Source organism: Rhincodon typus, chromosome 35 (assembly GCF_021869965.1).
Source record: "Rhincodon typus isolate 14 chromosome 35, sRhiTyp1.1, whole genome shotgun sequence".
NCBI classification, from domain to species: Eukaryota; Metazoa; Chordata; class Chondrichthyes; order Orectolobiformes; family Rhincodontidae; genus Rhincodon; species Rhincodon typus.
The window spans coordinates 15353776-15374759 of NC_063366.1; the positions used below are offsets into that span (position 1 = coordinate 15353776).

Genomic DNA, 20984 nt, shown 5'->3' on the forward strand with positions numbered 1-20984 from the left:
CCTCCTGAAAAAAAAAGTCCTGCTCCCGAAACTCGGCAAGTTCGAGCTGCAAAGTTGTTTTGTTTTTTTGGCCGAGGCCGACCGTTGACGGTCTGTAAACTGTAGGGAATTGGTCTCTCTTTTATTTTTATTCCCCCGAAAGCTTTCGAACGGAATCGGCTGTATTTTTAAAGGGGGCAAAAAAAAACACCAGAAAATCACTCGTTACTCTAAGGGGACGACTTTTGTTTTTGTTTATGTTTAACAGGCGGTGTCTTCGAACTCCTGAAACCGAACTTAGTAAAGGTCGCCCTATGTCAACCTCAAACATTATATGTTTCGATTAATGGCCATTTACGTGAATATCAAAGTTATTCTCAAAGTTTAACTTTATCTTTTCTTTCCCCCACGGTCATATTTATATCTCGATTAATGTGCCTTTATGTATACGTCAAAAACTGCGATTTCAGCCTCCCTCTTGTGTTTCCCCCACAGTCATATTTATATTTCCATTAATGGGCATTTATGTATACGTCAAAGATGCTTTCGAAGCTCCCCCCCCACCCCACTTTTCTTGTTACCCCCCACCCCCCAATCCCCTTTCTAAAACAATATTGATCCACCTCCAAGTGTCTTTCCTGACATCGACGTGGAAAGTTCTGGAAAATCTCTGCAGCTGAGGCTGGCACATTGCAGGGGGTCAACCATTCCCGAATCTATCCACATATCAAACCGTGGGATAATCGTGCATGTGTCTGAATGAATGCCATTTCAGCTGGGTTCAGTACCCTCCCTAGGAATCTCTGGAGGCTGGGAGGGAAATGCTTGCTGTTGGCGTCTTGTCATTTTGAAAGGGAAAGACCAAACTGAGATTTCATCAAGGTTCACCACCCCTCTTTCCCTCCTCCCCCACCCCCGTTAAACGAGTTGAGAGGATAAGTTTTTTCTTTCATTCGTTTGTCCGTGGGATGTGGGAACGACATTTGTTCCCAGTTCCTTGAATTGGCTTTGCTGTAGGGCCATTTCAGAGAGGAAAAATTATCGATTAGAGTTAGCCACATTGCTGTGGACCCAGAGTGACATGTAGGCCAGACCAGGCAAGAAAAAGGGAATCAACAAGGTGTTTTTTTTTAAATCAATAAGTATTGTGTTCATGGTCACCGTGACTGAGACTAGCTTTTAATTCTGGACTATTAACGGAATGCGTACCCAAGGAGTCTTGGGGTTGCTCATCCAGCAACCTTACCATTACACCACCAGTTGAATGTCATTGTCAAAGTGCCCACAATTTAAAATTGTTATGAAGGGAGTAGATGTACTGAGAGTGTTTTAGTTGTATTTACATGGAGATTAGTTGGAGAATTGAATGTTTCGTCACATTGGGAAGAGAAGCTGAAGGAGTGATCATTGCTTTTTAAAACAAGTTGTAGAAATGTTTGAAGCAGGGAAAGAAACATGACTAAATGGAGAGAAAGGGACAGCAAAATTATATTTATATTGCTTTCGCAAAGGCACTATGCCAGTGGCCTCTTATGCAGTCAGCTGTATTTAGAAAGAGCATTCACTTTTAGCGTGGCTTTCATGTTATTTAGATATCCCTTGGTGCTTTACAATCAATGAAGGACAAATTAAGGAATAGTCAATCTTGTGTTGCAGGAAACGCAGCAGGTAATTTGCACACAAGATCCCATAAGCAGCATGATGTGAAAATTGTTAGTTTAGTTGTGTTGATTACAAGGCAAATATTGATCAGAGTACAAGGGAGTACTTCTCAGCTTTCAAAATGTTGCCAGGGAGTCTGTTTTTAATCTACCTCCGAGGGTATACAGGGATCGTAGTCTAACATCTCCCCTGAAAACGTACCTCTGAGAGAACAGCACTCCCTCAGGACCTGACTGGTATCAGCCAAGATTGTGGGCTGAAGCCTCTGGAGTTTGTGTTGAACCTAAGGCCTTCCAACTTAAGTGAGAGTGCTACCCATTAAATCACAGCCGACTTTATTATTAAAAGTTGGAATTTTTCAGAAATGAAACTGAGTGGGAATGTAAGTTATAATATGGGTATGTATTAATTTGTTTTCTTTATATATATTAAGGTGGATAGTTGCGAAGGCTTGGAATTGGATACACTTTCCAAATTGATTTGAGAATGGCTACGAGTCATCACGTGAACCGCCTCTTCAGTGAAGTGACCTGCTCCATCTGCCTGGATTTCTTCCAGGAGCCAGTGGCACTGGAATGTGAACATAATTTCTGCCGTCTCTGTATCTCCAAGAGTTGGGAGCAGGGTGATGCTTTCTACTCCTGCCCTGAGTGCAGGGAGGAGTTCCGTGAGAAGAAGCTTAGGCCAAACCGCATGCTGGCCAATATTGTGGAGGGGGTGAGGGAGCTGAACCTTCAGCCTCACCAAGGTCACCCTACCTTCTACTGCCAGCAGCATGAGGAGCGGCGCAAGCTTTTCTGCCAGGACTGCCAAGCAGCCATCTGTGTGGTGTGTTCCTGTGCAAAAGAGCACCGGGGTCACAGCTTCATCCCTGTCGAGGAGGCTGCCGACCTGTACAAGGTGAGAAAGTTGTGGATGTACAGGTGTGGCAGGGAGAAGGCTGACAGATGTACAGGGGCAAAGATAAGATTTTTTGTTTTCATTTGCTAGAGGGCATTGCTGGCTCGAACGACATTTATTGCCCATCCCTCGTTGCCCTTGATAACATAATGGTGAGCTTCCTTTTAAATCACTACAGTTCAGGTGTTGTGGGTAGACCCATTATGCCCTTAGGGAGGGGATTCCAGGATTTTAATCCAGCAACCATGAACGAACGACAGTATATTTCCAAGTCAGGACAGAGAGTGGCTTTGAGGGGAACTTGGAGGGGTGGTAATCTCACGTATCTGCTGCTCTTGTTCTAGGTAGAAGAGTTTGTGAGTTTGGAAGATATATTGCTGTTCCTTCACGCTGTAAAGCGGCCACCAAATGGTGAATGGCGTTGGTAGTAGAGGAGGTTTCAGCCACGCGTTCAGACCCAGTGGTATTGGTAGGGGCCGAGTCAGTGGTAGGGTCGTGGCAGGGGTCATGGTGGAAAGGCCGAAGATAAGGAATGTGTGCCAGTAACTAAACTTGGCCATTTGGTAAAGGATTTGAATATCAAGACTCTGGAGGAAATTTATCTCTTCTCCCTTCCTATCAAGGAGTCTGAAATAATTGACTTTTTCCTGGGATCAGCCTTAAAGGATGAGGTTCTCAAGATCGTGCCTATACAGAAGCAAATCTGTGCTGGTCAACACACAAGAATTAAGGGTTTTGTTGCAATAGGTGAATGTAATCGACACGTTTGATTGGGTGTCAAGTGCTCAAAAGGAAGTGGCCGATTCAATTCGTGGAGCTATCATTCTGGCAAAGCTGTCAAATCATTCCTGTAAGAAGGGTTACTGGGGTAACAAAATTGGAAAAGCCCTCACTGTACCATGCAAGGTGACCGGGCATTTTAGTTCAGTCTCAGTGCATCTGATCCCTGCTCCTCGTGGTACTAGTATTGTCTCAGCTCCTGTCCCCAAGAAACTACTTCAGAGATGGCTGGTATTGATGATTGCTACACCTCTGCGAGAGGCTGCACAGCCATACTGGGCTACTTTGCTAAAGCTGCGTTTGACGCCATCTCCAAGATCTACAGCTATCTGACCTCAGCTGTCTGGAAAGAGATTCTGTTTACCAAAGCCACACACCAGGAATTCAGTGAAGATCTGGCCAGGACGCACATTCATGTCTGTTCAAAGGCCCCAGTCGGTTGTTGTTCCAGCAACATAAAGCATTTATGCAAAGACTGAAATAAAAATCTGTTACATTTGAAAAAACAAAATCTGGGGACAAGGAAAGATGCAGGATATGTGAGGATCTATTGGGGACAGGGTCAAAGGTGTGTTTGCAGATGACAACAAGATGGGCAGAAGGACAGGTAATGTTGAGGAAGTGGGGAGGCTGCAGAAAGACTTGAACAGGCTAAAAGAGGAGGCAAAGAAGCGGCAGGTGGAATACAATCTGAGAAAGTGTGAGGTTCTGCACTTTGGAAGGAAGAATAGAGGCGTAGACTATTTTCTAAATGGGGAAAGGCTTTGGAAATCTGAAGCACGAGGGACTTGGGATCCCTAGTTCAGGATTCACTTAAGGTTAACATGCAAGATTCAGTTGGCAGTTAGGAAGGCAAACGCAATGTCAGCATTCAAGAGGGCTAGAATATTAGAACAGAATGTACTGCTGAGTCTGTATAATAATCTGGTCAGACTGTATTTGGAATATCGTAAGCAGTTTTGGGCCCTGTATCTCAGGAAGGATGTGCTGACATTGGAGGGGATCCAGAGGAGGTTTACGAGAATGATCCCAGGGATGAACGGCTTGTCATCTGAGTTGAACTGAATTAACTTTATTGTCACATGTAGTCAAATGAGTACAGTGAAAAGTTTACAGTTGCTGCATTGCCTAGGTACAGATATTTAAGATGAAATTGTTAGGGGGAAAAATATGAGAAAAGTAAAGAAATAAATAGTCCAGCATTATAGGTCATAGGAATAAATTGGAAAAATAAAGAAGTAAAAAGTTCAGAATATCAATGTTTCCGACTTAGTCTGTGCCAATACCCAGCCTCAAGGGAGGCCTCCACTACTTCGCCGCTGCTGCGCCCACTTCACTAATGCTGCTGAACCCACACTCGCCCCTCAACCAAGAGTCCCTGACCCTGCTGCCAGCTGGGCCATGAGTCCAGCTTCTTGTACAGATGTCACCTTATTGGTGCTGCTGTTTCGAAGAGTCCACTGCCACTGGCCCCAAACACCGGGAAAATGATCTCGCTGCTGCTACCACCAGCCCCGAACACTGGGAGAATGACGTCACTGCTGCTGCCACAGGCAGAAAATGGGGATAAAGGTGCATGAGATCACATTCATCTGCCACCGGCTTCCAATTGTCAGGAGAATGCCTGGCTGCCCCCACCTCCTACTGCCAACAGAAGCCATTTCCGCCACTCAGCATGTGACCCACTCTCACTGCCACACTGGTGTTGCTGACCAACTCACCACAAAAAAGACGAAGAAAAAGACCAAAAGGAGAGGAAAATAAAATGAAAGAAGAGAGCAGAGGCAAAAGTGAAGCAAAGAAAAAAAGCAGATGGGACCAGTTGGGCCCCCGGGAAAGAGCCTGCATGCAGCCCTTTTACTGCTGCGCCATCATGAGGAGCATTTGAGGACTCTGGGTCTGTACTCAATGGAGTTCAGAAGGTTGAGGGAAGACCTGATTGAAAGTTACAGAATATTGAGAAGCCTGGATAGAGTGGAGATGATGTTTCCACTGATATGAGAGACTAGGACCCCAGGGCACAGCCTTGGAGTGAAAAGACAACCTTTTAGAACTAAGAGGAGGAGGAGTTTGTTCAGCTGAGGGCAGTCAATCTGTGACACTTATTGCTGCAGAGGACTGTGGAGGCCAAGTCACTGAGTGTATTTAAGACAGAGATAGATGGGTGCTTGATTGGTAAGGGGATCAAGGGTTACAGGGGTCGAGAAATATGTCAGCTATGATCCAATGGCGGAGAAGACTCTGGGCCAAATGGCCTAAATTCTGTTCCTATATCTTGTGGCCTATGGTATTAAAGATACAATCTGGCAAGAAAAGGGGCGCAAGATATACAGCTGACAGGAAAAGGATTGAAGTAAATGTTTGGGGCAGCAAGGGGGGTTTGGAATGTATGGCGAGCTGGTAGAGGTAACTAAAATATGCATGGGGGTAGGGAGGTTCTTATCAGTCTCCATGCCTAATTTCATCTCAGTATATCAACTTCAAAGTTTGATTCATTGCCTGAAATCCTGTTATAACCTTTGTTCACCCAGCTCTAATCTTCCATGGCCTATCATCATTTTGTAGCTATTTCTACCATTGCTTTATTGTCTGCTGTCCTCTCCTGTATTACACCATGTTCTGTCTGTGGAATTGTTTCCCAATTCCGTTTGCAAAGACAAATCTCTCAATCCTGCTTCAGAGACCGTGTGTAAACCAAGGAGCTAGTGTGAGTTTTTAGCCCATTGAGTCTATGTTGCCATTCTGCAAGGTAATGTCTGATTTCTAACCTAAACTTTTCTAACTTCTGCTTACTCTTATCTCTCTTTGCCTTCTTGCTGGACACTTTCTGTATGTTAGGGGATGCACAAGAAGTATTTTTACTCTAAGACAACTGTAAACCCTGTTTTTAACCATTGGTATGGAACTAGTATGATATTTTCCCTTACCCACAACAGCTGCCAAGTAACCTCTTGGTGTAACATTGCCACACAGTATTCAATTGTGGCTATACTTGTTCACCCTTCCCTGAAGAAGAATGAGCTTGGATTTTGCGCTCTCCTTTGCTATTTTAAAAGCCTGTTTAATATATCAATGTATCTTTTTGACATACGATTTAATTTAAATACTCACACTAAGTGTTCCGTAACACTAAAAAAACCCAAAATACTCAGAATTCTGGAAATCGGATGTAAATAAAGGAGAAAAAGCTGGTGCCGTTAGCACGTTTGGCATCTTCTGAAAAGAGAACGAGCATTAACACTTCCAGCAGAATTGTCAAGATGAAAGGTGATTGATCTGAAATGTTAACTCTGCTTCTGTTGTCACATGGGCTGTCCTAACAAGCTGTGTATTATCACCAATTTTCATTAATATGTAATGGCAATGAGCTTACAACTCCTTTTGATAATTCATTCAATTAAGGAATATAAAGGATATAGCTGCTACAGTAGATGAAAGGGGTATTTAGATGTAGAATACTTAGATTTTCAAATGACATTTGATAACTTGTCACATGAAAGATAAATATACAAAATTAGCATGTTTGGAGTCAACATGGATGGGAGATTGATTAACAGACTGGAGCAGAAAGTAAGGATAAATGGGACATTTTCAAGTTGACACGCTGTGAATTGTGGAATTCTGTTAGAATCTGTATTCACCTATTCTCGATCTATATTAACGACTTAGTTGAACATTGAGACTGAGACGAATATATCCATATTTGCTGATAGCACAAAGCTATGTGAAAATATAGGCTGTAAAGAACATATAAAGGTGCTGCAGGGATAGAAACAGGTTGGGTGACAAAATGAGGTATAATGTGGGGAAGTATGGGATTATGCACTTTGACAACAAGAACAGAGGCAAAATGTATCACAGAAATGTCGAAAACAGATGCAAGAGTAGGCCTTCCAACCCTTCAAGCCTGCTGTAATTTTCGATATGATCAGTACCCTGTTCCTTCTTTTTCCCATACCTTTTGATCTTCAAAGGCCTAAGAACTATATGTAACTCTTTCTTGAAAACATTTAATGTTTTGGCCTCAACCTCTTTTTGTGACAGAATTCCACCGTCTCATCACTCTCTGGAAGATGAGATTTCTCCTCATGTCAGTCCTAAAGGGGAGGCAATGGCCTCGTGGTATTATTGTCGGACTGTTAATTCAGAAACCCAGGTAATATTCTGGGGACAATGGAATTTGAATTCAATAAATATCTGGAATTAAGAGTCTAATGATAACCATAAATCCATTGCCGATTGTCAGGAAAAACCCATCTGGGTCACTAATGTCCTTTAGAGAAGGAAACTGCCATCCTTACCCGGCCTGACCTATATGTAACTCCAGACCCACAGCAATGTGGTTGATTCATAACTGCCCTCAAAGCACTAACAGATCGGCAAGAAATGTTGCCCTAGCCAGCGAAGCCCTTATCCCGTGAATGAATAAATTTTTAAAAAAGGCCTACTCCATATCCTAAGACTGTATTCCCTTGTCCTGGACGCCCCGGTCATCAGGAACATCCTGTATGCGTTTTTTTTAAATTCATTCGTGTATGTGGGTGTCACTAGCTGGACCAGCATTTATTGTCTATCCCTAATTGACCAGAGGGGAGTTAAGAGTCAGTCACATTGCTGTGGGTCTGGAGTCACGTGGAAGACAGACCTGGTAAAGATGGCAAATTTCCTTCCCTAAAAGACATTATTGAACCAGATGGGCTTTTCCCCTGACAATCTGCAGTGGTTTCATGGTCATCATTGTACTCCTATTTCCAGATTATTCTTAAATTCAAATTCTACTAACTGCCATAGTGAGATATGAACTCACGTTTCCAGAACATTACTTGGGTCTCTGGGTTAATAGTCTAGCAATAACACCATCAGTCTGTCTCGCTTATCCCGTCCAGTTCTGTTAGAATTTTATAGGTTTCTATGAGATCCCACCACCCCTCCATTCTTCTAAACCCTATTCTTCATATGTCAAATCTGCAATTTCAGGAATCAGTTTGGTAAGCCCTTGTTGCAAACCCTGCATAGCCAGGGTATCCTTTCTCAGATAAGGAGACCAAAACTGCATCTAGCACTCCAGTTCTGGTCTCACCAAGGTTCTGTAAAGTTGCAGAAAGACATCACTAGTCCTGTATTTGAATCCTCTCACTGAAGGCCAACATACCTTGCTGCACCTGGACACTTGTTTTCAACAAGTGGTGAACAAGAGCACCCACATCTCATTGCACTTCCCGCTTTTCCAATCTTATCATCATTTATATAATCTGTGTTCTTGTTTTTCCCACCAAAATGGATAAACTCTCATTTATCCATACTATGCTTCACCTTCCATAGAGTTACCCACTTACTCAACTTGTCCAAAACATCATTGCATCCTCCTCATATCTCACTGTCCCACCCAGGTCTGTGTCATCTGCAAATGTGGAAATATCACATTTGGTTCCCTCATCTAAAACTTTAACGTATATTGTGAATCATTGGGGTCCAAGCATTGATCCCTGTGGTACCCCATAAGTCACTTCCTGCTGCTCAAAAATGTTTATTCCTGCTCTTTGTATCCCATCCTCTTGTCTATGTCATACATTATCCCCAATCCTATGCACTTTAATTTTATATGCTAATCTCTTACACGGGACCTTATCAAAAGCCATCTGAAAGTCCAAGTAAACCACATCCTATGGCTCCTCCTTATTAATTCTACTGGTCACATTGTGATGATTTCCCATCTGTAAATCTATGCTGACTGCCCAATCCTGACACTGTTTTTCAAGTGCTTTTCAGAGTTTGAGTGAAGATTTGTGGCTTGGGTGCTGGTTGTAGATGTTGGTGTGTTTGCTGAGTTGGGAGATTTGATAGCAGACATTTCGTCCTCTTACTAGATGATATCCCCAGTGCTGTGAAGCCTCCTGTGAAGCGCTGTTGTCCTGTGCCAGTTCAAATTCATATGGTCTGGTTTTTGATGCTTCCGGTAGGTGCCAGTTCCAGCTGTGCATTGTAATGGTCAGTATATCAAGTCTAATTCAATGTGTTTGTTGATGGAGTCTGCGGATGAATGCCAAGCCTCCAAGAATTCTCTGGCTATCCTCTGTTTGGCCTGTCCAATGATAGTAGTGCTGTCCCAGTTGAAAGTGTGTTTATTCTCATCTGTGTGTATTGAAATCAAGGACATCTGGTTGTGTCGTTTAGTTGCTAGCTGGTGTTCATGCATGCAGGTTGCTAGTTGTCTGCCTGTTTTGTCCCACGTAGTGTTTTGTGCAGTCTCAACATGGTATCTTGTAGACCACATTTGTCCTGAGCATGGTATCTATTGGGTCTTTAACTCTGGTCAGTTGCTGTCTTAGTGTGGCTGCCAGTTTGTGTGCTGTCGTGATTCCTGGCGGTCTGAGTAGTCTGGCTGTCAGTTCGGAGGTGTTTGTTTTTCATATAAGATACCATGCGAAACCTCCCAGCTCGGTGAACACCCCAACATCTACAACCAGCACCCGAGCTACAAATCTTCACTCAACGCTGAACACCTATGGACGTGAGACGCTAAAGCAAACGAGGAAGTGGAAATCCTGTGCCAACCAACTAAGCACCACATATGAACAACTCAGATTTCTCATGAGTGCCACAAAAAAACTACTACCACCAAGCTTAAGGTACAGATTACCAGTTAATAACCCACAAGCCAGAGAAACAGCCAGACAGAACAGCCACAGGATGATACAAGTCATGATCACAGATGCCCATAACAGATTCCACAAGTACAAACAAGAAATTGTGTGCCAAAAGTCGTTAATTTCCAAAGTGACCAATCAGAAGTGGACTTCGAGAATCGAACGGGCCATCACACTAACACAGAACTGGACCACACACTAAAAGAGAATAGCACTACAGAAAAAAAATGACCAAATTGACCAACAACAGAGGGGACAACATGACTTACAAATGGATAAGAAACCTCTCCAACAGACAGCTCACAGATACAGAAAAAACAGTACTAATCAAAGCACTGAACTACAACCACTGAGATGCTGATAAAACAGACCTCCTTGCAGCACTAGAATCCACACTCAAACGACAGACTAAACGGAGAAACACAAAACTGTCAGACAGACCGTTGTATCCCTACTGACAAGGAGAACACAAACGAACACACTTAACAAAGATGAAAGGGATGTTCTGAAGAACCACAAAAAGAACAAAAACATCATCATTGTTTGTGCTGATAAAGGCGGAATAACTGCCTAAAACAGACTACATACAAAAACCTGAAGAATTACTTGCAGATACACAAACCTACCAACAGAGGGAGTGGGACCCCACACTGCAGCTAACAAACAGAATAAATACACTACGGAACCCACACAAAAAAGGACAGATAACAAAAACAGAATTAAAGTGGATGAAACAGAAAGGCAGCAATACTCCCGGGTTCTACACACTGCCCAAGGTCCACAAGCCTGACATACCCCTCAGACCAATTGTGGCTCTACCAGGAACCCGTCACACAAATTAGCAAAGGAACTACAACAAAAGCTTAAACACCTAATCAGTAGTCCAAGACACTCCATACAATCAACACAAGACTTCCGGAACAACATCAAGACCACTAAGATAGACAAAGAAGAAGTGATGATCTTGTTTGATGTAAAAACAACAAACAGAAACGTAGCCAAAGAAACCATATCCAACCTACTAGACGACCACAACAGACGACAAACAGATCAACAAGCACTGCATACTCAAAATGCTGGACTTATGCTTAAATTAACAACACCCTTTACATTCAATGGCAAGATATATGAACAGATCAATGGGACTCCCATGGGCTCACCCGTCTCTGGACTGATAGCTGAGGCAGTCATGCAAAGACTGGAACAAACGGCACTCCCACAGATCCAACCCAAGCTCTGGATCAGATACATGGATGACACTTTTGTAATTATGAAAAGAACAGAAATTCAGAACACCGTCCGACTCATGAACACCATACCCACAGGGATCAAATTTACTAGAGAAGAAGAAAACAAGAACAGATTCCCATTCCTGGACGTGATGGTGTAAAGAAGAGAGAACGGTGACTTCACAACAAAAGTATACAGGAAATCCACACATACTGACCAGGTCTTAAACTACCACAGCAACCACCCCAACTCTCACAAGAGGAGCTGTGTTTAGGACCCTGTTTAAAAGGGCCGCTACACACTGTAGCACACCCGATCTGCAGGAGGAAGAAGAACACCTCTACAAGGTATTTTACCAGGAATGGATACCCCTGCAGCTTCATCCACAGATGCCTAGCCAACAGACAACACAACCACAACACACCAAAACTGAAAACAATAACCACCATATCATATATAAAAACACCTCAGAACTGACAGCCAGATGACTCAGACCACTACGAATCAGGATAGCACACAAACCGGCAGCCACACTAAGACAGCAACTGACCAGAGTGAAAGACCCAATAGATACCATGCACAGGGCAAATGTGGTCTACAAGATATCATGTGGAGTCTGCACAAAACGCTATGTGGGACAAACAGGCAGACATCTAGCAACTCGCATCCACAAACACCAGCTAGCAACTAAACGACACAACCAGATGTCCTTGATTTCAATACACACGGACAAAAACCACACTTTCAACTGGGACAACACTACTATCATTGGACAAGCCAAACGGAGGACAGCCAGGGAATTCTTGTAGGCTTGGCATTCATCTGCAGACTCCATCAACAAACACGTTGAATTAGACCTGATATAGCGACCATTACAATGCACGGCTGGGACCGGCACCTACCAGAAGCAGCAAAAACTGGACCATGTAATTTCGAACCTGCACAAGACAACAGCGCTTCACAGGAGGCTCCACAACACTGAGGATGTCACCTAGTAAGGGGATGAAACATCTGCTATCAAACCTTCCAGCTCGGCGAACTCGCCAACATTTGCTCTTCAATCTCTTATAGTGGATTCTAGCCTCTTCATACACCTGATGTCAACTAACCAGTCTATAATTCTGTTTTCTCTCTAATTTCTTATGAATAATTACATTAGCTAATCTTTAATCTAGAGGAAGAATCACAAGCTGCATGAAATTTGTGAAAGTCACCATTCAGAGGGAATTAGGGTGTAGGTGTACAAAGAACACAAAGCTAGATTTCAAACATATATTGAAAGACTAGTTAGGAAGACAAATAATATGTTGGCCCTAATTGCAAGGGGATTGAGTAAAATAATGAGGTTTTGCTGCAAATGTCCACAACTTTGGTGAGATCACATCTTGAGTATGGTGTGCAGATTTAGTTTCATATGATTAGGGAGCATTTTGACCCTCAAGCCTATTCTGCCATTTAGCAAGATCATTGCTAACTTGAAAGTAATTTTAAATTCACATTCCTGACTATCTCCGATTAATCTTTCACTCCCTTTCTTGCCAATAATCCGTCCACATTTACTATAAAGCATTCAAAGACCTATTCTACATGAATAGGAAAGGTTTGGGGGGATATGGGCCAGGAGCAGGCAGGTGGGACTAATTTAGTTTGGAATTCTGTTCAGCATGGACTGGTTGGACCAAAGGGTTTGTTTCTGTGCTATATGACTCTCTGACCTTTACAAAATGGAAGCTCCAAAATTTCATGATCTTTATGGAGGAAAAAAAAAACACCTCATCTGTGCTTTAAATTGGTAGTCTTATATTTTTGAACAGTGACCTCCTGAATAGAAGTATAGAATCTGGAGTAGGCTATTCTGCCCATTGAGCCCACTTTGCCATTAAGCATAATCATGGCTGAAAAGTGGAGCTGAATCCAAAGATTATATGATTATTAACCATAGTTGTGTTGAATGATACAGCAGGCTTAAGGGGCCTGCTTCTATTTCTTAATGTTATTCTGTCTCGTAATCCTTACAAACCTATCTTTTATGAAGCTTACTGTTTCTATTGCAGGAAAAATTGGAAGAGGCTATCAGCTTCCTCCAGTCCCAAAAGGAGAAGGCCTGTCAAAGCCAAAGCCAGGAAGAGGCAAAGATTTGTAAAGTAAGGGTGAGTGTCATATGGTTTGTCTCATCCATTGTCTTTCTCGGTAGAGGATGTCATGACTTTTGAAAGGAACATGAATATTCCAGTATAGTAATGTCTTTATTTAAAAATTGTAACCTTACTGTGGCACTCCAGCGTTTATTGAATTCATAAAATTTTCTTAAGACGAATGTGTTTTTGAAGGTGGTAAGACAAGTTTAAAAAAAGTGGAATCCTTAGCTTTTTAAGCAGAGTTATCAAGTGCAGTTTTGGACTAAAATTGAGAAGACTCAGTATTATTCAAATGCTGAAAAGTTTGGAGAATGGGAGGTCAAAAGCGGTTTAGAGATCCATGTCCATATTTTTAAATAATCAAAAATCCACAAAAAAAATTCAGTGGAATATTGGCCTTTATATCTGAAAGGTTATACTATAAAGAAAATTTGGCTCCAGTTATGCAAAACCATAGTTAGACCATAACTGGGGTGATCTGTGCAGCTCTGGACATCACTGTTTAGAAATTATATATTGAATTTGAAAGGAGTATAGTGTACACTCATCACAATGTTACTCTAAGGATATTGAATCATTGAGTATTTAGGATTTTGATAGTATAATAGAAATTCTTTCCGCTGGTGTAGTGGTTAGGACAACAGGTCATAAATTGAAAATCAGACCAGATTATTCAACGTAGAATAACAACAAGTTGTGTTTGTATAGTCCTGTATGAAAATCCCAAGGTGCTTCACAGGGACATCCTAATGCACGATTTGAATATAGAGGTACAAAAAGGATAATGAAGCAGATGATCAATTGCTCAGTGAAAGGAGCAGATTTTAAAAGGCAACTATAGAGGTAGTGAGATTTGTGGAGGAAACTCCAGAGCCAGCATTAGAGGAGTTCAGACATCTCAGAGGATCTTGGGGCTGAAGGCAATTATTGAGATAGAGTGTGCCAATGCCAATGAGAATTTAAAACCACAGATAATATTTTAAAATCAAGGCATTGATTAATCTGGTGCTAGTGGAGATCAGTGAACATAATTGGTGGGACAGTGGACTTGGTGCAAGGGATGACATGAGCATCAGAGTGATGGGTGACCTCAGGTTTGCAGATGGCAACATGTGGGAAGCCAGAAAAAAAAGTATTTTGGAATAATAAAGATTAGAGGTTACCAAGGTGTGATTGTATGTTTTAACAGGAGGTGAGTTGAGGCAGGTGTGATGTGAGTGGCATGGCCGGAAATAGGTGGCCTCAGCAAACCTCTGCATTGGTAAATGGAAGTTCAAGTTGGAATCAAGTACAGCACTTGAAGTTGCAAACAGACCAGTTCACACTAGACATTTGCCACGAAGAAGAATAGTTAGCAGCTAGGGAAGGGAATTTGTAAAAAAAAAGGTTAAACCCAATGGCTTTGGTCTTCTCATTATTAATACATGGATATTTCTGTTTATCTAGTCTGATAATTTACAGACAGTGGAAAAATCAAGAGAGGTGATGATGAGGTAGAGCTGAGTGTTGTCCAAATGCATGTGAAATCTGGTACTGTGTTTTTGTATGATTTTATCAAGGGACAGCATGAGAATTAGATGGAGAACAAGGATAGATTCTTGTCAGGGCACTAGAGATACCAGTGCAGGAGCAGAAATTGCAAGTTGTATTCTAACTATGATATGCGTGAAACCAGTCAAGTGTAGTCCAGCCTAGCTAGCTGTCCAAGTCAAAGAGGATGGTGTGGTCAACAGTGTCAGAGGCTGCAGATGTATTGAAATGGAGGAGTAAGGGTAGTTTATTTTTATTGGAGACTTGGCTGAAAACAAACCTAATTTGAGTGATTCAAGCATGGATTTCTAGGAGAATGGGCACTATTTCGTGGGAATAACAATGCATTCAAGGACATTGGAGATGAAAAAGCAGTTGGAAATGGAGTGATAGTTTACTCATGAAGAGGGAAAGGGTTGTTACTTTATTTGACAAGTGGGTAATTACAACAGATTTGAAGGAATTAAAGTACCTGAGGAGACAGCAGTGTTGGAGCCAGGACAAAGTTGAGTAATGACGAACTTTTTTGGACGAGAATTGAGAGATTGGTTTCTTGGATAAGCTGTATGGGTTTCCTGGACAAGAGGAGCTTGGAGAGGCATGAGTGGAGATAGGAGACAAACTGGAGAAGAATCAAAGTTGAGAAAGGGTGAGAGGAGCCTCAGAGAAAGATTGGCCTCGGGTTTTCAGCCTGGAACATTGATTTTCCTGCTTCTTGGATCTTGTCTGACCTGCTGTGCTTTTCCAGCTTGACATCTAGTGACCTTGGCCTAGTGAGCTCTGGGGAATGAAAGGAGTTGCAAATTCAGCTGTTTAGCTGGTCTCAGTATTATTGACAGAAATTCATTGGGTTCTCTCCCTAGTTATTGGAGGTAAGGATGGAGGGAACTTGGTGCGACACAGTTTGCAATGAAGAACAGAGGCTGGGGATTTTCTTAACATTCCTTGGTGATCCTGGAACAATGAACAAAGATGAGAGTGAACAGTGGGGATAACTAGGATGAAGCAGAGAGTAATGGTTTTATTTGAAACAATGGCATCAGAGGTGAAAATGAAAGTATGATTGATCAAATCAGCAGACTAGCATGGTAAACATATCATGCTAGTCACAAGACAGGTAGCTTTTCATCTTCACAGGCCGCACACTGTACTGATCAGGAAATGCCTTTACCTATGATGTCAGGTCTCCTTGGAAAGTATGCTTAAACCTTCTGGTCAAATCATGTTTGCTGTTATTAGTTAGGTAGCACTTGCAAGCCTTAGCCAACCAAATTTTCTGCGGCTGTATCTCCAACTACTCAGAAACCAATGATAATTTATATTGATAGACTGTGTTGGATGATTTTCACCCAGGAGCAAGGCAAACTGCTGAAGGAGCAGGTTGAAGCCGATCTGGTCACCATCTATCAATTTCTGGACACAAAGAAACAAGAGCTGGAAACAAAGATTGAGCAACAAGTGTGCCAGACCATTGAACCCTTACAAGAAAATGTGGAGAAGATCCACCAGGAAATGTCCTCGATTGAACAAACTGTCCTGGATGTACAGTTGCAACTGAGTTTCAAAGAGCCTCTGGAGCTTCTTCAGGTGAGGAGGCAACCTGTGGCAAAGACTGGGTTAATGTACCCTTCACCTTTTTGCTCTTCTTTACCTATGTTCTTTACTTGGTACTTCACAGGCTTTGAGGAAAATGTTAATAGATGAAAGACAGAACAATTTTACATTCTTATAGCAACTTTCCTGACTCAGCACCCATATCATTTATATTGTGGAGTACAGTCACTGTTGTTCTTGCAGAAAAGCTGCAACTATTTTGCACACAGGAAGGTCCTGTAACCAGCAGTGTGATGTCATTCAAGTGTGGTTGAAGGCTAAGTAATGGCCAGGGCAATAAGGACAATTGAATGTTTTACATTCACCTTATGGGCAAGATAAGATCTTGGGTTACTATCTCACCTGTCGCAGTGCAGGACTCTTATTTTTTGATGGGATTCTTGAAATTGTCAGACTTTGGCTGGTCACATGGGGTTTGAACCTATGCCATCCTGATTCGGCAGCTAGTGGGTTTTGCACTGATCCGAGGGTAATTTGACACCATGAGATAGGAGCAGGTGGAGTACATGTGATGTTCAGTATACTCGTGGCTAATCTTGGACTCAGCCCCACTTTCTCCTATGCTGCCCATATCGGATGATTCCCTGAGAGATCAAATAAATAAGTCTGCTCTCACCTTAAATATCTTCAATTATAGCTCATTGATGATTTACAGTATGGGGAATTCCAAAAGATTTGGAACCTTTAGAGTCAAGAAATTTCTCCCCATCTCATCATTTATCTCCCCAGAAATGGGAAACAACCAGTGTTTACACTGTCCGCTGCCTTCATAATCTTTAATGTTTCATTGAGAATATTTCACATTTTTCTGAACAGCAAAGAATATAGACCCACTTTACGCAGCTTGTAATCAGACGGCAATACTTTCATCTTAGGTGCAATCTAGTGAACTTCTGCTGTACTGCCTCTAGTGTAGCTATATCCTTTAGTAAATATAGAGACCAAAACTGCGCATGGTATTTGGTGTGATTTCACCAAAGTCCTGTTCAATTGCAGCAAGACTCCAATCACTTCGTAGTAATGGCCTCATGCCAATTACTTAATTTCACATTGTTTAAAAATATTCTGCATTTCCATTCTTATGACCAAAGGAAATAACATCATACTTCCATTAAATGTTTGTTTAGTTTGGGCTCCGCCAGGGCCACTCAACTCCTGACCTCTTTCGAGCCTTGGTTCAAACATAGACAAGAGAGCTGAATTCCAGACGTGAGGTAAAAGTGACATCCCTTAACATCAAGGCTGCTTTCGACTGGATGTGACATCAAGGAACCCTAGAAAAACGGGAATCAATGTGTTAGCAGGGGCAAACTCTCCAGTAGTTGGAGTAATACCTGATACATAGGAAGATGGTCGTGATTGTTGGAGATCAATCATCTCAGCTTGAGGACATCTCTGCAGGAGTTCCTCAGGGTAGTGTCCTCGGCCCAACCATCTTTAGCTGCTCCATCAATGACCTTCCCTCCATCATAAGGTCAGAAGTGGGATGTTCAGCAATGATTGCAAAATTTTTAGCACCATTTGTGACTCCTCAGATACTGAAGCAGTCCATGTTCAAATGCATCAAGATCTGGACAATGTCCAGGCTTGAGCTGACAAGTGATCAGTAACATTTGTGCCACACAAATGCCAGGCTATGACCATCATGAATAAGAAACAATTTAACCACCCCTTGGCATTCAATAGTGTTACCATCACTGAATCCCCCACTGTCAACATCCTGGGGGTTAGCATTGACCAGAAACTCAACTGGACTCACCAGATAAACACAGTGGCTACAAAAGCAGGTCAGAAGCTGGGAATAATGCGACAAGTAAATCACCTCTTGACTCCTCAAAGCCTGTCCAACATCTACAAGTCGCAAGTCAGGAGTGTGATGGAATACTCCCCACTTGCCTGGATGAGTGCAGTCCCGACATCACTCAAGAAGCTGGACACCATCCAGGACAAAACAGCCCTCTTGATTGGCACTATATCCACAAGCATCCACTCCCACCACCACTGACACTCAACAGCAGCAGAGTATACTACGTACAAGATGCACTGCAGAAATTTACCAAACTTCCTCCGACAGCACCTTCCAAACCCAGGCCCACTTCCATCTAGAAGGACAAGGGCAGCAGATATATGGGAACACCACCACCTTCAAGTTCCCCTCCAAGCCGCTCACCATCCTGACTTGGAAATATATTGCCATTCTTTCACTGTCACTAGGTCAAAATCCTGGAATTCCCTCCCTGAGGGCATTATGGGTCAACCCATAGCAGGTGGACTGCAGCGGTTCAAGAAGGCAGCTCACCACCACCTTCTCGAGGGCATCTAGGGCCAGGCAGTAAATGCTGGCCGGCCAGCCAGCGAAGCCCACGTCCCACAAATGGAAAAAAAAAGAATTCGATGTCACCTTGTCCATTCACTTAACTGTTCTGTTATCTCTTTGCATTTACCTTATTTTCTCCTCACAGTGCTGCATTTCCACTCAAGTTTGCTGACAATACAAAGTTAGATGAGTTATTCTGTTTCTTTATTTAATTAATTAATATTGGCTCTGAACAGCTGAGGTCCCAGCACTGATCCTGGCAGCACATGTGCTAGTCACAGCCTGCCAAGTGCACCCACTTGAAAGTGCCCATTTATCCCTATTTGCTGCTTCTGGTCCATTAACCAATCCTGTATCTATACTAGTACATCACCTAAACTCCACGAATCCTTATCTTGTGTGGCATCTTATTAATTGCCTTTTGGAAATTCAAGTACACTAAATTTGCTGGATCCCTTTGCTCTACCCTCCTAGTTACATTCTGGAAATACCTAATAAATGTAAAACATGACTTCCTTCTTGTAAAGAGGCAGCAAGAACTGCCGATGCTGGAGTCAGAGATAACACAGTGTGGAGCTGGAGGAACACAGCAGGCCAGGCAGCATCAGAGGAACAGGAAAGTTGATGTTTCAGGTCGGGATCCTTCTTCAGAAAATGATGCAGATGCTGTTTCTCCAGCTCCACAATGTGTTATCTCTCCCCTTTTGTAAAACCTTGTTGGTTTATCTAAATCAGCTTATGATTTACTAAGTGCATTATTAAGACTTGTAATAGGTAGCGGGTTAACTGGCCTGTGGTTCCCTATTGTCTCTATTCACACTCTCTTGAATAGTGGTGTTATATTTGCTAAAGTGGAATCTGCCGTCACTGTTCCTCAAACTGAGGAATTTTGGAAAGTCATAGCTAGCCTGTATATTAGCTCTGTAGCTATTTATTTTAGAAGATATAAGCCATTTAGTTCCTGGAGGAATATTAAATACCTTAATCTTCTTTCTGTTTTAGCACCAAGTTTACCTTCTGTCTCTGATATGTAACTTAGGACCTCCACGTTAAGGTCATACACAAAGTATTTGTTCAGTGTTTCTAAAAATTCTCATGATAATTTTGCTTGTCCCAGCTTGTAAGGGACTTGTGTTTACATTAGCTATTCTCTTTTTATAAAAGGTTTTACTGTCTGTGTATACTGTTGACGAGCTTACTCGCATTCTTTTTTTTTCCTCTTTTTACTAACTTATAGGTAGGCCTTTGCTAATTTATAAAGCACACCCACTCCTTAGACTTGCTACTGTTCTTTAGAAGATTTTAAGCCTCTTTTAATCTAATACTATGCAGAATCGCCTTCGTAAGCTACAGATGGAACTTTATCGTAATAGTGGATGCATTGGTAATCATCTTTCAAGATCCTATAGACTTTGGAACAGTTCCTGTGGATTTGAGGGTTGTTAATGCAACCCCACTATTTAACCAAAAAAGGGGTAGAAAGAAAGCAGAATTATAGACTGGGTTAGCCTGACAGCAGAGAGGAATATGCTAACATCCATTTAAAAAAAAAAATTAATAGCAGAGCACTTGGAAAACAGTGACAGGATCAGATGGAGTCAACATGAGTTTATGAGAAGGAAATCATGCTTGACAAATCTACTGGAAGTTTTCAAGAATGTAACTAGTAGAGTTGATAATAGGGAGCCAGTTAACATATTTTACTTGTACTTTCAGAAGGCTTTTAATAAGATCCCACATTAGAGATTAGTATGTAAAGTTAAAGTGCATGGGGTTGGGATAGTATACTGACATGAAAAGACAACTGGTTGGCAGGCAAGAAACAAACAGCATGAATAAATGGGTTCTTTCTTCCCCCAGGTGATAGGCTTGTCAGGGATCAGGGCTTGTACCCTAGCTGTTCAAAAAAATCTATTAATGGTTTAGGTGAGGGATCTTTATGTAACATCTCCAAATTTGTAAATGACACGAAGCTGGTAGGGGGAGGGCAGTGACCTGTCAGGGGATGCAGAGAGGCTTCAGTGTGATTTTGGACAAGTTGAGTGAGAGTGGCCAAATGCATGAAAGATGAAGTATAAATGTGAGGTTATCCACTTTGGTAGCAAAAACATGAAATTATCTGAATGGCAATAGTGTTATCGAGATGTACAACATGGAAATAGACCCTTTGGGCCAACTCATCCATGC

At 42.2% G+C, this 20984-nt stretch overlaps 1 protein-coding gene and 1 pseudogene across 3 annotated transcripts in view; both read left to right on the forward strand.

The window, feature by feature from the left end:
* The window catches only part of LOC109931099 (zinc-binding protein A33-like), a 36941-nt gene continuing 15957 nt past the window's right edge, over positions 1-20984 (forward strand). Inside the window, exons 1-4 of one of the 3 annotated variants that reach the window (XM_020530429.2) lie at positions 1-35; positions 2075-2541; positions 13253-13348; positions 16220-16453. In XM_020530429.2, the coding sequence (XP_020386018.2) occupies positions 2128-2541; positions 13253-13348; positions 16220-16453 (744 nt within the window). In that variant the 5' untranslated portion in view covers positions 1-35; positions 2075-2127. Of the gene's footprint in view, positions 91-150; positions 286-2074; positions 2542-13252; positions 13349-16219; positions 16454-20984 lie in introns of those variants that run through there. The other 2 variants (XM_048616722.1, XM_048616723.1) reach the window with 2 other exon arrangements.
* On the forward strand, positions 2564-4055 carry LOC125486990 (annotated as a pseudogene).